This window comes from Varanus komodoensis, unplaced genomic scaffold (genome assembly GCF_004798865.1).
Source record: "Varanus komodoensis strain SLA01 unplaced genomic scaffold, ASM479886v1 scaffold100, whole genome shotgun sequence".
Lineage (NCBI taxonomy): Eukaryota > Metazoa > Chordata > Lepidosauria > Squamata > Varanidae > Varanus > Varanus komodoensis.
The window spans coordinates 418,647-432,223 of NW_025335270.1; the positions used below are offsets into that span (position 1 = coordinate 418,647).

The window sequence follows — 13,577 nt, forward strand, 5'->3', positions numbered from 1 at the left end:
GACAGCTATGTATGAAGAGCAAGAGTTGCAGGCCATCCCAGCAGCTGCTCCCAGGCTGTGTATGAAACACCTTGCCAAGGGAGCCTGGGTTAGTTCCCTCTCTGTGGCTCCTCTGCTGTCAGGCAAAGCTGGTCTTTAGCGCGTAGAATGGTCTATTGGGTTAGGTACTTGTTAGTTAGGCAATTTTTAGTATTTCGGTATAGCACTTGTAAGTGCTATATATGGTAATAATTGCAGTATTAAGCTAATTAGACACGTACTGATCACTGTCCTTGTACATGTTTCTAAAACTGTATTATCACTTACAAAAATGAAAACAACATTTTGTTTCTGGGCTACAGCATGGTCTACAGTGAAAACAAAAACACGATGTGGTTTATGCATAACATTCTGCTCCTATGACCAGTCTTATTTATTAATGAAAAACATTTTTACCACAACTTCCAGTCCAGACCCCTTCCTAGGCAGAGTACATAAAAATAACAGTGAATGTACAAACTGCACATTAAAAACAACTATTGAAATAACAAGACAGACTAAAAACTGATTTCAGCTTATACAGTGGCAAATGCCTGCTGAAACAAGTAGGTTTTGCTTTCTTGCTGGAAGACAAGGATTGAGAGAGAGAAGATGACTTCCCTTGGAAGATCACACTGAAGTTCAGGTGCCACAACTGAAAAGTCCATGACATACTCAAACACTTAACCTATGTAAACATGGATCATGTTCAATACGGGTGGAATACAAGATTTTTTCAGAGGGGGAGAGGAAGGGGTTTCCCAGTGGAGTCTTCTTTTAAGGCCACAGAACCACACCTTGTGAAAACCTTATAGGTATCGCCACCATAAAGCTGCTTTTCCTCTAGCACCTCCAGTCAAACCAGCAATAGCACACAGGGATCAAGTATGCAGCAGGTAGTCTTCCTGCTGCACGAATCCTATACACAAGCTCAAAACTGACCATGCAATTATGGCAAGAGTGCTATGGATTCCTCAAGCGTGATGTTTCTAATAGCAGAATCCAACTGGAGACAGATAGGTGATCCTGCCTGCAAAGTGCCTAGCCAAATGCTTACAGCAACCACCAAAGCCTCTCTATCATTCCCTCAAGGTCAAGATGAAAAGGGTCCTTATCTCTCAGACAGCTCCAATGGGTGGCTCTAGGTAGAGAAAAAGATGGCAGAGAAATAGGCTTTATTCATTCATTTATTTAAAATTTTTGTATCCCGCCCTTTACAGTGTCTTAGGGCAGCTTTACTTGCTGTCAGTCTTTAAAGTTAGTCTTAATCCATTACAGGTCACATACATCACATATGCTTTCCACCATCATTCAAGCCATCAACCTGATTTAGTAGCCTAATTCCTTGGAAAACTAAGCAGTCCACTAGGCTCAATCAATCCAGAGAAGGGGTCCTGGAGCAACTGCATCCTATCATCAGGGTGACCTCCACATTCCTGAGACTGACCAAGGCACCAACAGGCCCTCCTGTCATAGCAGCAACAAGCCTCTCCAGAGAGGCCACCATCAAGGTTTATCAGTCTGCACCAAAATACAGTATGGGCCACCACTGTTGATTTTAAGATCTACAGGCTTAAGATTCCATTCACAGCAAATTTAATATAGAGAGAGCCACACACGTTGCATGTTCAGTTGAGCTCTCTTTTAGGTATCTGAATAAAAAGTGGGATTGGTGTACACATAGCATATGGGTAATTTTAAAGACCTATATGGTTACCAGTTCTAGCATGGATAAGCTGATTGTAGTACCTTGCCTTCTGGTTAATGTGGAGAAAAATACAGGTCTCTCATTACTATAGCATGGTGTCCCTTATGATGCCTGACCAAAGTTCGTGTCAGCTTGACCTTGTCTTCCACTTCTTTCAAAGTATGGTTCTTTTTAAAGCCAAGTCTACATGGCGCTTCTCAAGTTAACAGGTTTTACATCAGTCAACTAATGCACAGCAATTATTTTTACTTTCATATTGGATTTTCACATTTGTGTGTACATGCCTGCTACAAACCAGCTTCAGCTACTATTACTTTGCTTATGGAAATTCATATTGGTGTAGTCTTGATTATAATTATTAAGTGTAAAATGTGAGTTCATTGCAAGCCTTTCAGATATTGAAATTACTTTAATTTGAAGAATCACTGGCTTAAACATTTGCAGATGTCATTCACTGATCTAAACTGAGACCACAAAAAAGCACTGAAATAGCAAAAACAGCACTTACAAACCACACCTTCCCTACTGCTTGACATTTACAGAGGATGCAATCATGGATGTGTCATTTATTTTTCATATTGTGATCTGCAAGCGAATCAGTCATTTCTCTAAATCAAATGCTTGTTATGGAAAACAAGATAAGTGCCTTTTATTTAAGGATGTTGTTGTGCTTTCAGTGACTACTGAAATGTCATGTGCTGTTTTGTCATGATCTTACATGCTCTTTCACTGCCTTGTCTAACTCTCAAGCATTATCTAACGTCTTCAGTGATGATTTTTGTTGTTGTTTTATGATGAAGGCTATTAATTTAGGACCCATTATAATAGCGGCCCACAAATACATCTGGTAGTTTTTTTCCCCAGTGATGGTAAAAGCCATAATGCATTCATTATGTTACTTAGTACAATAGCAGCATGCATTGATGCATTTTGTAATTTAACATAAGCGCCATGGAAGAAAGCTGTAAACGTTAATTCAGAAAACATGTTATGGTAGACAGAGAAATTATATGAAATTTGTTAACATTTGCTAATGTGAAATAATGGCTAACTAATGATCAAGAACTTTATTTACCACCTGCAACAGAACTTAGTCAGGCCTCACTAATAAGGTACAGGCTGACAAATATCAATGCCTTAATGCTTTCTTCAACCCATTTTATCTGTGTCTGGGGTCAGAAATCAGGTGCTTGGCCATCCTTCCTGCACTCATATTCCTCCCACAAACATTCACGTATATCCCATTTGATGGGGCTGGCCACCAATGCAGTAACTTGATCCTGTGGGGCTTAAAGTACAGTGACACCTTTCACCATTTTTAATGGCCATCGTGATCTGTCCTGCTTGGAAATCTAGTGTGAATGGAACTGCAAGTAACAACAACAACAGCAGCATTGCCTTTACACCCCACCTTTTTTCCTCTTGCAAGGAATCCAAGGCAGCTTACACAGTTTTCCTCCACTCTATTTTTAACCCCACAGCTACAACTCTGTGAGGCAGGTTATGCTGAGAGGGAGTGACTGGCATAAAGCCATCTATTTCATGGCTGAGTGGGAGACTAAAACCCAGATCTTCCATATCCCCAGGCCAACAGTCTAACTACCATGCCGTTCTGGCTCTAAGATAGGCTGAATGGTTTAGGTCAGAGGTTTTCAACCTTTTTACAGTTGGGGACCAGAAAAAATAGGAAAATTATTTTGGGAACTGCTGAGGCAGAAATAGAAGACATTATATACATAATATAGTACTTTGTGTATTAACTTTTAAATATACTACCAAAAAAGGAAAATTCTCTGAAATAACCAGAAACTGAGCAGTAAAAATGCGAATATTGAATTTGATATTGAATAGAATATTGAAATTAAATGTAATTGAATACAACTGACATTTTTAGAGAGCAGTATGTAATTCAAATAAGGATACTGCAAAATCTGCTGTTGCTTTTCAAGAATACTTGATCAAACATGGAAAAATGGATCAAAATACAAGAGCAAAATACGAAGTCAATATAAAATGCTATACTATGCTCATAGCAAATACAATTCAAATACAATATTAGCAGCAGAGGAATACAAAGTCAATCAAAGTAACTTTATAGAATAATATTCATAATGTTAAATAATGAAATAGAATGAACCCCCTCCACTCCAACCCTCCTACATACCAGCACAGACTGGCTGAGAAAACACTCTTAGCACAAGCCTGCCTCAGCATTTCCGTTCCAGGTGAAAACACAGCAGAGAAAGGAAAAGGCAAAGGCCTGGTCTTTGGGTCTCTGCCCAGGGGCAGTCCAGGGGCAGCCTGGCTCCCATTGAGTTGCCTCTCCCCTGCCCAGCCTCCTTGGCTGAGGAAGAGGCGGGAAATTGGCAGCGAGGGCACAGCAAGCAGGATGTGACTGTCATGCACGTGCACAGCAGCACCCTCTTTCACGGACCAGCAGGAAATTGTTTCAGGGTTTGGTGAGAGGTTTTCTGATCACATCTTGGTGAACAGCCAACCAATACCATGAACAGCCAGAATATGCTCTAGAGACCTCTGCAATACACTGGGCTACTATAGGAAGTGTTTGATTTCATCAGCAGGTAAATTGACGAGGGAAGTTTCCTGTGAGAATAAAATCTACTAAGCAATAACACTGCTCTTTCTAGAACAGTAGCTAGGCAGAGAAAGGTCTGTTTGACTATACTTTCTATCCTGTGTCCTGCAATATTATCTTCTGTTGCACCCCTACCTGAAACAACACTCTTTTGAACAATTTCACACTTGCCAAAGGTTCTGTTTGATCATGCCTGAGAGCAGCAACAGAGTATCTGATTTCATTGCACAGACAACTAAGCTGTGCAACTTGGAATATGATATAGGCCAGTAATTGTTTAGGGAAGAGGTATGTGCATTTGATGATGGCAATGACAGTAAGCACACCAAGGGTGAGGGAGGATACTTTTTTCCCTCATAGACATAAATTCGGAATGAGAATCTCTCACATTCATTGGGAAAAATCAAAAACAAATGTACAACTTCAAATAATTTCTTTAGGTTGCACCCACCCAAATGGGACATTGCCTCCTTACTAAATAGAAGAGAAGAGCTGTCCGTGCAAGCCAGGTCTTCCCCTGGGCAACAATAAGCCTTTAAAAGCTTTGACTCCTAAGTCTTGGCCTACCCATTGATTCCTTCTGTCATGGTTGGTCTTTGATTTCTGGGGCCTGCTTGATTACTACTTATACCTCAACTCTTCCACTTTGCCAAGGTGCAGAAAAAAAGAGCTTTGTCTTAAGATGATAATTTTGGCAGTCTAGACTTGGTACAGCTGTTCCAGGTAATAATGGCACAGTGACAACTCTAAACATCTGGGCTTGTTTCATGTGGACTGAGAACTGAAAAGCTACTTGTCTGATGTACAGGCCCCTGAAGGGTACCTGCTTACACCTTTGAAGTACCATTACTCTTTGCAAATCATAAGTGACACCCCCAAATTATATGTCTTTCCCCACATCATCCTTACTTCTCATTGCCATAGAACATATCCATGCCCTAGCAGTTTGGGAGCCTTACCTAGGCATGGGAGGATAGAAGTGCCATCAGAAAGGTAGAACAGGGAAAAATACTGCCGGATATGATGATTTATTAAGGTAACAACTTGGCAAATCACTGAGCAATAAAGGGTTTTAGAACTCCACAAAGATTCCCCATCGGTTCTCCTCACACAGAAGAACCATAAATACCACCAGAGCAGGCCAAGCATTTCTCTGCCCAACTCCCAAATTCCAATTCGTTGCTTCTTCTCTGCTGCTACTTTGACCTGATTCTGTGATTTCTGGCTCCTGCTTCTCTGAACTCAGCGGCTACTTATAAGCTTAGCTCAGATACCCCCAGTCACACATTTCTGTGAAGGAACAGTCACAGGCAAGGGCGGTCCTGCTTTTCCAAGCCTATTGCTGGCCAATGTTCTGGTGAAGCCACCATGGCAAGGGAAGGTGGTTTAAAATATGTTCTTCCCCATATGGAAGTGGTGATGGGGCGTGGACATGGATAGGATATGCCATACTTCATCCACTGGAAATGACAATGTATTATCCTGCCAGGTGAACAGCACGCGCGCGTGCGCACGCACACACACACATAAAAATCACAGTCAGGTACAACATAGCACTTACAAAAGCTCAACTGACGACTTTCACAGAATTCTGCATATTGTGCTGAATCCATCATCCGTGCTTGTCTCTCTGCCCTCTGAAAAGCAGTATAAGCAACACTTATTATTATTTTTGATATACATTTCTAAACAGAAGCACCCACAAAACCCTCAGAACCATTGGTCTGTCAGCCACTCTCAAAATAAAATCAGTGCTGCTATATAAGATATTAAAATATAAATTGATTGTAGAAAATGATTTATTGCAATTGTTTCTCATCTTTCCTGTAGTGAACTTGGGGCAATAAACATAATCCAATTTTATCCTTTATTGCATCAACTACAAAAGATATTATAATATTGTTCTAAAAAGATTTCATACCAGGGAGACCTCTTCACTGGATTGGTTAAACTTAACACTGATCCAGCTACTTCTCATTACACAACTAATTTTATTTGCTTCCTGAGCAAACTGGCATGATGGCAAACCTGGAAAAACAGCCAAACAAAAATGATCTTCTGCTTTGCTACCAATCCGTATACAGTTGTGCTGTTCTTGTGCAAATTCGATGCTGCTCTTTGTCTAAATTGTGCATAGTTGGTAACATAAGTCTGAGCCCATTTGCTTTGACGAAAATCCCAGTAATCTAAAATGGATCTTATTTCTTTAGAATTATGATCTAAGTGCTGGTCCAGAACAGACCAACATATTGGGAATTTGGTTAAATTTTCCTTAAATGGACAATGTTCCAGAAGCCAGTATTCCAGAAAGTGATCTACAGTAGTATTTTAAGGAGAAAATAGAACGGAACTACAATTGTATAAAACATTCTTTGATATGTACCTTAAAATCAGGTATTAGATGCATCTTAAGAAATTAATGGAAACTATTCATCTTGCGAAAAATTCATCCTATATACTCAAAGTAGCCAGTCCAATTAAAAATACAGCATATGTTACACTCAATTCTAAACAAAATAACAAGACAACCCATATTTCTAATGAAGGAATATTGTTACAGGCAGCAATGAAAATATCCTTTACCCAGGTTCATTACCAACCCCAACCCCCCCCCCCAAAAAAAAACCCTTAATATTTCTTCATGGAACCTGGCCTAGCAAATAGGAAGAGAATGCTTTTAATCATGGCTTAATGCATTTGGTTTAGAACTCTGTGCTGAGAGACAATGCACAGTATCAAGAGTTTAGGTGCAGTGGCGGGGGTGGGGGGATACAGTGCCTATCTGCTTAATGGTGTTATCTTTCATTCTGAGCAGTTAAATAGATGAATTATAGAACATGTTGCACAGTAAAAATACTTTGCATGCTTTACTTGAACCATATTGAATGATGCAATAGATAGAAGCTGGCATTCATTATAGAAGTTTTGCCTTCAAAAAAGTGGATTGCATTACGACTTTCGGTATACAACACTGAAAATAACAGCAAGATCAAACTATTTTTTAAATCTGAAAACTACTCTTGATATATTAAGCTCTTGGGGCAAATCAGAATCAAAAGTGTAAGGATGGCTTAATTAAATTCAGTGTTTAACAGAGCTATGCTTATCCATTGCCTGTCCCTAATGTTTCAATAAAAATGCATTCCCCCTGATTCCCCCATAAGTAAAAATGCTTATGAAGATACCATTGCCTTCAAACATCACACTTGGTACATCAGTTTCCTGATTCTGAAGTTCTTTCATTGTACAGATAGCACATTAAGCATGAAATTTGGCTAATAAAACCATACAAATGGATGTGATGAACACACATCAGCTCAAGAAAAGTCAAGTGCTACATTATCATAGCTTTTTTATCACATACATGTTTCCTGTAACATATTAAAGGGAGACACATACATACAAATAAAAGGAAAAGTATTCCTAGGATCCTGCAGAGAGGGGGTATACATTTATGTATATGTACATGTGCGTGTACTAAACATGTATGTTTTAGCCTTTATGGTGTTCATAGGGGAACTGAGTAAGAAAACCCAAAGTCTACTCATGATGGTGAGGTGAGAAGTGTACCGCTCAAAGCAAGTGGAATGGGTAGGAACTTCCTCCTCATCTCCATCACTTTCTGAACTGTGGGACTGCCAAATACATGACTGCATAGAAGCAACAAAATGTTTGGTTCCAGCCAAATGAAGATCTGTTTTGAATGAACAGAAAAGTGGAAGAAGTATGATAAAGTAATTAAATATCACTAAGCTGAAAGTTGCTTTATACAATTTTGCTGACTGGCTCTTCTTAAATCCATTTTTAACTTAAGTGGAAACCAAAGGAAAAGGGGCAAAGGGATATAAAGCATCTTAAAGATTTTGAGTCTTATGCTAAAACTAACAAAACATTCTGTGACAGATTGATGGATATTGTGATAAAACTGCAGATTTGGCAATAAAGAACAGATACACAGGCAATTCTTTGTTATCTTACTTACCCTTGCATTATAAAGCAGACCCTTCTTTCCATCCCATCCATTAGTTTGAATGTGTATGTAAGAAGTAGTAGTCTTTGATGTCCTGCAGCTGCTTTATACATGTATACATCGCCCTAATTCTCTCCATCTAAAATACAAATCTCATTTACACTAAAGGCAAGATCTCAATCTTGAAAGGACCCCAAGAGGAAGCTCCTTTCTCCTTCTAACTGAAATAAAGTATTGTAATAAAGTGCATCAGTCTCTCAAGGCAGCCTGGGAGGAACCTGCAAGTTCAGTAGTAGGTTCCTAGCCAGGTAAGCCTGGGAGGAACCTGCAAGTTCAGTAGTAGGTTCCTAGCCAGGTAAGGTACAGAATGGGAAGGCTCACACCAACTTCGTGCTTTCTCTGGTAGAAATTGTGAAAGTTCTCTGCCATTTATACTTTCAACACAGCATCAATCATGTAGACTGCAAGTGACTACTGAATTTGACAAACAAAAATGCCTAGTGTAGATGTATCTATAGAACAGATTATCACAGCAACACTGGTGTTAAGACTGGTATCCCATGCAGTAAATATGTAATGTGCAAAGTCTATTCTGTCATCTCTAAATGCTAAGGCAGGGGTCCTCAAACTTTTTCAACAGGGGGCCAGTTGACAGGTGCCAGTGGTGCACACGGGCTGGTGAGGGGGGCAGGGCGTGCACGTGCAGCGGGGGCAGGGGGGGCACACGGGACAAGGCGCTGGCTTGCTTGTGAAGAGATCGTTTCTCCAAGTGAGTCCAAAACGACCTCCTCACGAGCAAGCCACACGCATGGATGGCGAGTGCAAAACATCTGGGGTAGGCCAGTTAAATGGGCATGGCGGGCTGGATCAGGTCCACAGGACTTAGTTTGAGGGCCCATGTGCTAAGATACACATACAGGATTTCCAGGTGCATGTACACAGGCTTTTAAGGCTGCTAGCATTTACTCACAATACTCCATGCCTGCTATGGAAATCAGCAATGTACAGCTGACACTCCTGCAGCATGGGGAGAAGAGTCCTCCTGCAGCTGCTACTGCATCATTTCTACCCCACCTGGCTCAAATGTGGAACTTCTTTGAAAGATATTTTTAAGGCTTTAAAAAGGAAGGTATGCATATTGTTTATTAATTTGTTCCTTTTCTAAACCATATCCTGACAATGTCTTTTAAGTGGTTTAGAAATCCTTACATACCTTACAAAGGACATAAAATGCACATGTGTGCACAAATAAGAAGGAAAAAAGAGAAATGTTTGCACTTGTACAGTGTTTGCAAACCTCTCTCAAAGGGAGTTTTGCTACAAGAGACATTTATTGTGTGCTTGTTATGCCCTCCTCATAGAAGAGGGCTGGCAATCCCATGCCCATGAGTTTCCTCGTGCACTGCAGCTGTTCTTTTCAGCTATATGGATAGCTCCAATCAAGCTGAAAAGAAAAGCTGCAATGGATGAGGAACCCCACTGGCACAAGAACCACCGGCCTCCTTCATTTACTCCCAGTTGTTTAATGGTTCCTTAGACAATGCTTGTGATCCAGTTTTACTTCTGTGTCTAACTAGCACTTTCAGCAATGCAGCATTAACTTTAAAAGGAAAAGAAAACACTTTTTTCACTTGCACATTCCACTACACCAGAGAGGCACCTAGAGGTTATGTAACAGAGAAGCTGGAAAGGAACTACTTTCCATCCAGTGCTCAGATCTCAGTTATGATGAAAGCAAAAGTAAATACCAGTTAACAGCCTTGTGTAGGAAAGCTCAAAGCAACAACATTCCAGGAAGGGATGGGATGGCAAAGCATCCTTTTTTTTTTCAAGAGCTAGATACATTACATATGCCCCATTGGCAGAGGACCTTAACAAGGATCCTGGATTGACTTGGAAGCATCTTCCCCAACCTGATTTGGGCAAATCAATTTGAATGTTGCTTTGTATTAGTTGGACAGGTCTAAGCGAAACTGCTCTAGGATCCATGATGACTGTGCTGCAAGCTGCATCCAATCTAGTCTGCTTAATTTAATCACTCCACTGATTTCTAGGGGTCTGGGGAACTGGTTTTTCCTATTAGGACAGAAATAATGATTTCCCATTTTGCCTCCCAGCTTGAAGAACAGTGAGGGAGCTTGGCTGGTGGAATGGTCTGCTATTCCTACCCAGGCTTCAGTTTGACTAAAGATTAGCAATCACAATTCCTCCTGCGGTTTCTGCTTCACTGATACTCAAGATTTCAAACCAGCATGCTTTGAGTGGGTGTTCCACTGAACATTCTGAATAAAAGTTTTCACTCCTTGGTGAAAGTAGCTCGATTCACATACAGTGACAACCTCAATAAAACTGGGGATGGCAAAGAAATCCCAAATCACAGAAAGCCATTGTTATGGATGAAGCTGAAGAACACTAACTTTGAGGGTTTATTCAAACCTGAAGTGCAAAATGAGGCCCACTAAAAAACAATCCTATGCAAACCCCAAACTGGGGAGAAATCTGTAAAGTTGTTGGCATCCAACTGTGTCCATAATTATTTCACTTCATTCCAAAATAATATCCTTGAAACTACCAAACATGTACAGAAAAGGTATAATTCTGAAAATGGACAAAACATATTTATAAATGTGAATGAGTTACGAACAAACATTATATACTCCTTCTGATCAAAGTCCTGTTCCATAATGTTTTAGATATACAATAACGTAAGGCTCAAATACTGGCATAACAACACAATTGTTTGTCCTGCTAAATGTTATCCTGGGATACAGCGGAAACTCCAATGGGATGGAAGGGGAAAAGGAGTGCAAAGACCTTCAACTGTACGTGGATTCATTAGCATGAGCTTTACTGATCATTTATCCTGTTTCCTAATGAAAGCAAAAACCTCCCCCTAAACCCACCATGTCTCTATTAAAAAGCAATCAGATTTGGTATGTTGGTGACACTTTAAAGAGCACATTATGTGGGAAAACAAAATAAACATTTACCCTGGCAAACGAGAGTAGGCTTGGGGTTTTGACGTGCTTGGCAGGCAGGCAAAATTATATGCACATCAAGCATACAGAAAACCTAATTTAATATTTAAATATTTGCTTAAGTAATATACTATTTTAAAACAACACATTAGAAGATACATTCTTGTCAAGATGTTTAAAAGTTTTGAGGACAAACACTCTGCTGAAGCAATGCATTTGGATGCGATCGCGTACTTTGTGTTCGCTTTGTAATTCTCCTGATTTGCTTTCAGAGGATCAGACTATCACCTCAGCGTCCTCAACGTTTTGGCAAAGGTTGTTTCAAAACAATCATAATCAACTTTCTATAGAAGCACCTTATAAGAAGTCTATCATGTTAAAATGTAAGCAGCTCTCACGGCCAACAATATTTTGAAGGGTATATACAGTCTGACTCACCAACCAGACTAATTTGGTTTATGTTTCACCACAAATTGTTCTTTAATCCAAGTCTATAACATCGTTCATTCTAACTAAGAAATGGATTTTCAGATGTCAAACAAACGGCAAACTAGACTCCCAAGCCCTACTGCAGCTAAGCTTATAATCAAACCGAAGTGCCTGTCACTGAAGAAGGGTATCTGTCACTGAAACAAACAACAATTTTCCCTGTCTGCCTGTCTCCATTTGCCCCCCTTCCTCTGTTGCCCCTTTGTCAAATTTCACCCCATCCCCATAGCTACATGGCCCCACAAACCTGCTTCTTTCTAATGGGGTGATAAATTGGGTTGGGAGTCCACAGCACACTATAATTCAGGCATAGGTTTAGGTCCTTCCCTGGAATGTGGCATAAGGGAGGAAGAGCTGGATAATGGCAGCCTCCTTATGACCAGCCCCCCATTTTGTGATAACCTCCCCAGTAGATTAATGTACTTGTTTAAGATGAGGGATCAGATGGAACACTGCAGGACACCACAAACCAATGGCCTGTGTATAATGGTCTTCCATTATTGTATATTTATTTATTTATTACATTTTTATACCACCCAACAGCCTGAAGACTCTCTGTTTGGAACATTATGAACAGTGCTTTAATCATAAAGAGTATAAAATGTATGTTTGCAACCCATTCACATTTATGTTCACACTTTGAACAAAAGCCCATCTGGAATGATCAGAAGTATCACAAAAACAGTGTCTCCATGTCCCATTCCGGCCAAGCATTCCAGATGACTGGGAAGTTCAGAAGTCCTCTCCCATCCAGTTTCAAATATATTAAAATGGGGCATTCTTGTAAAGTGAACATCCCAAGCCCTTGTAAGCTTTCCTTGTAGAGAAGTTGCTCAAGCCCCTTGGCCATTTTGGCTGCTGTTTTCCAACCCTACAACATTATTTCTGAGGTGTCATAACCAGAAATGCACACAGAATTGCATGTGTGGTCACACCATAAAGGTGGCCTTCCACTGGCAGTTAAAAAAAATCTTTCTGAATCATACTTGACACTGAATTTACTTCATTCACAGCAGCTACACACTTGGCTGCCATTTTCATCAAGCTCTGCTCCACAACCCAAGATTGGTAGGCACTGCTAGGTTGCATCCTATCGGTGTATGTGAAGTTGGGATTTCAGTCTAGATAGACATTAGCAACTGAATATTAACTATATAACACTCTGAAAGCTCTGTTAGCAATGGAGTCAGTAATAAGAAAAATGCACATAATGAAGTGCACAGATTATTTCTAGAGGCTATATGAGTAATTCCTTTACTTCCAAATGTCTTCCTGATAAATAAACTGCAGTATTGCTTAACTTTGAAGCACAGCAATATTTGAAACAGATACAGAGCCTTCATCACAGCCTGAAACATCTGTAGCAGTGTATTAACACAGTGCACAAAAAAGGGGGGATGTAGGAAGGAGAGCCTGCATCTGACCATGCACAACATGCCTTCCTGTCGAATGCTCCAGTTCCACAGAACTGTTAGATGTAAACATACATGGAAAAGCATATCAGCAGCTGCTTTGGCTGGCATTTTGCTTCTTCATTATGTTTGAATTATACTGAATATATTCTATGCATTTATCTTCAGCTTTAGGATGAACTGTCAGTTTGGTCTAGAATATGCTTCCTGTGTGACATTTCTACATTCATCTGAAAGTTGCTCAAACTGTGATTTGGCTTGTACATGTCAGAAATTTAACAGATTCTTTAAATATAAAAAATATCAAAATTGTTAGTAATTGTTTTCTGTATATATTTTTAGAAAATAAATGGAACATGGTGGTGGTGATGATTTTCCTTTTTGGAGCAAAGGAAAAATTGAACTG

The 13,577-nt window shown here is 39.9% G+C and overlaps 1 protein-coding gene across 7 annotated transcripts in view; it reads right to left on the bottom strand.

The window, feature by feature from the left end:
- Positions 1-13,577, bottom strand: part of SUPT3H (SPT3 homolog, SAGA and STAGA complex component) — a 290,071-nt gene that overhangs the window by 55,373 nt on the left and 221,121 nt on the right. For all 7 annotated transcript variants that reach the window (XR_006413655.1, XM_044419221.1, XM_044419222.1 and 4 more), the window contains one exon: positions 5,884-5,959. Coding sequence is in view for 6 of the 7 variants with exons in the window: in XM_044419221.1 (XP_044275156.1) it covers positions 5,884-5,959 (76 nt within the window). In the remaining variant the exon portion in view is untranslated. The remainder of the gene's footprint in view (positions 1-5,883; positions 5,960-13,577) is intronic.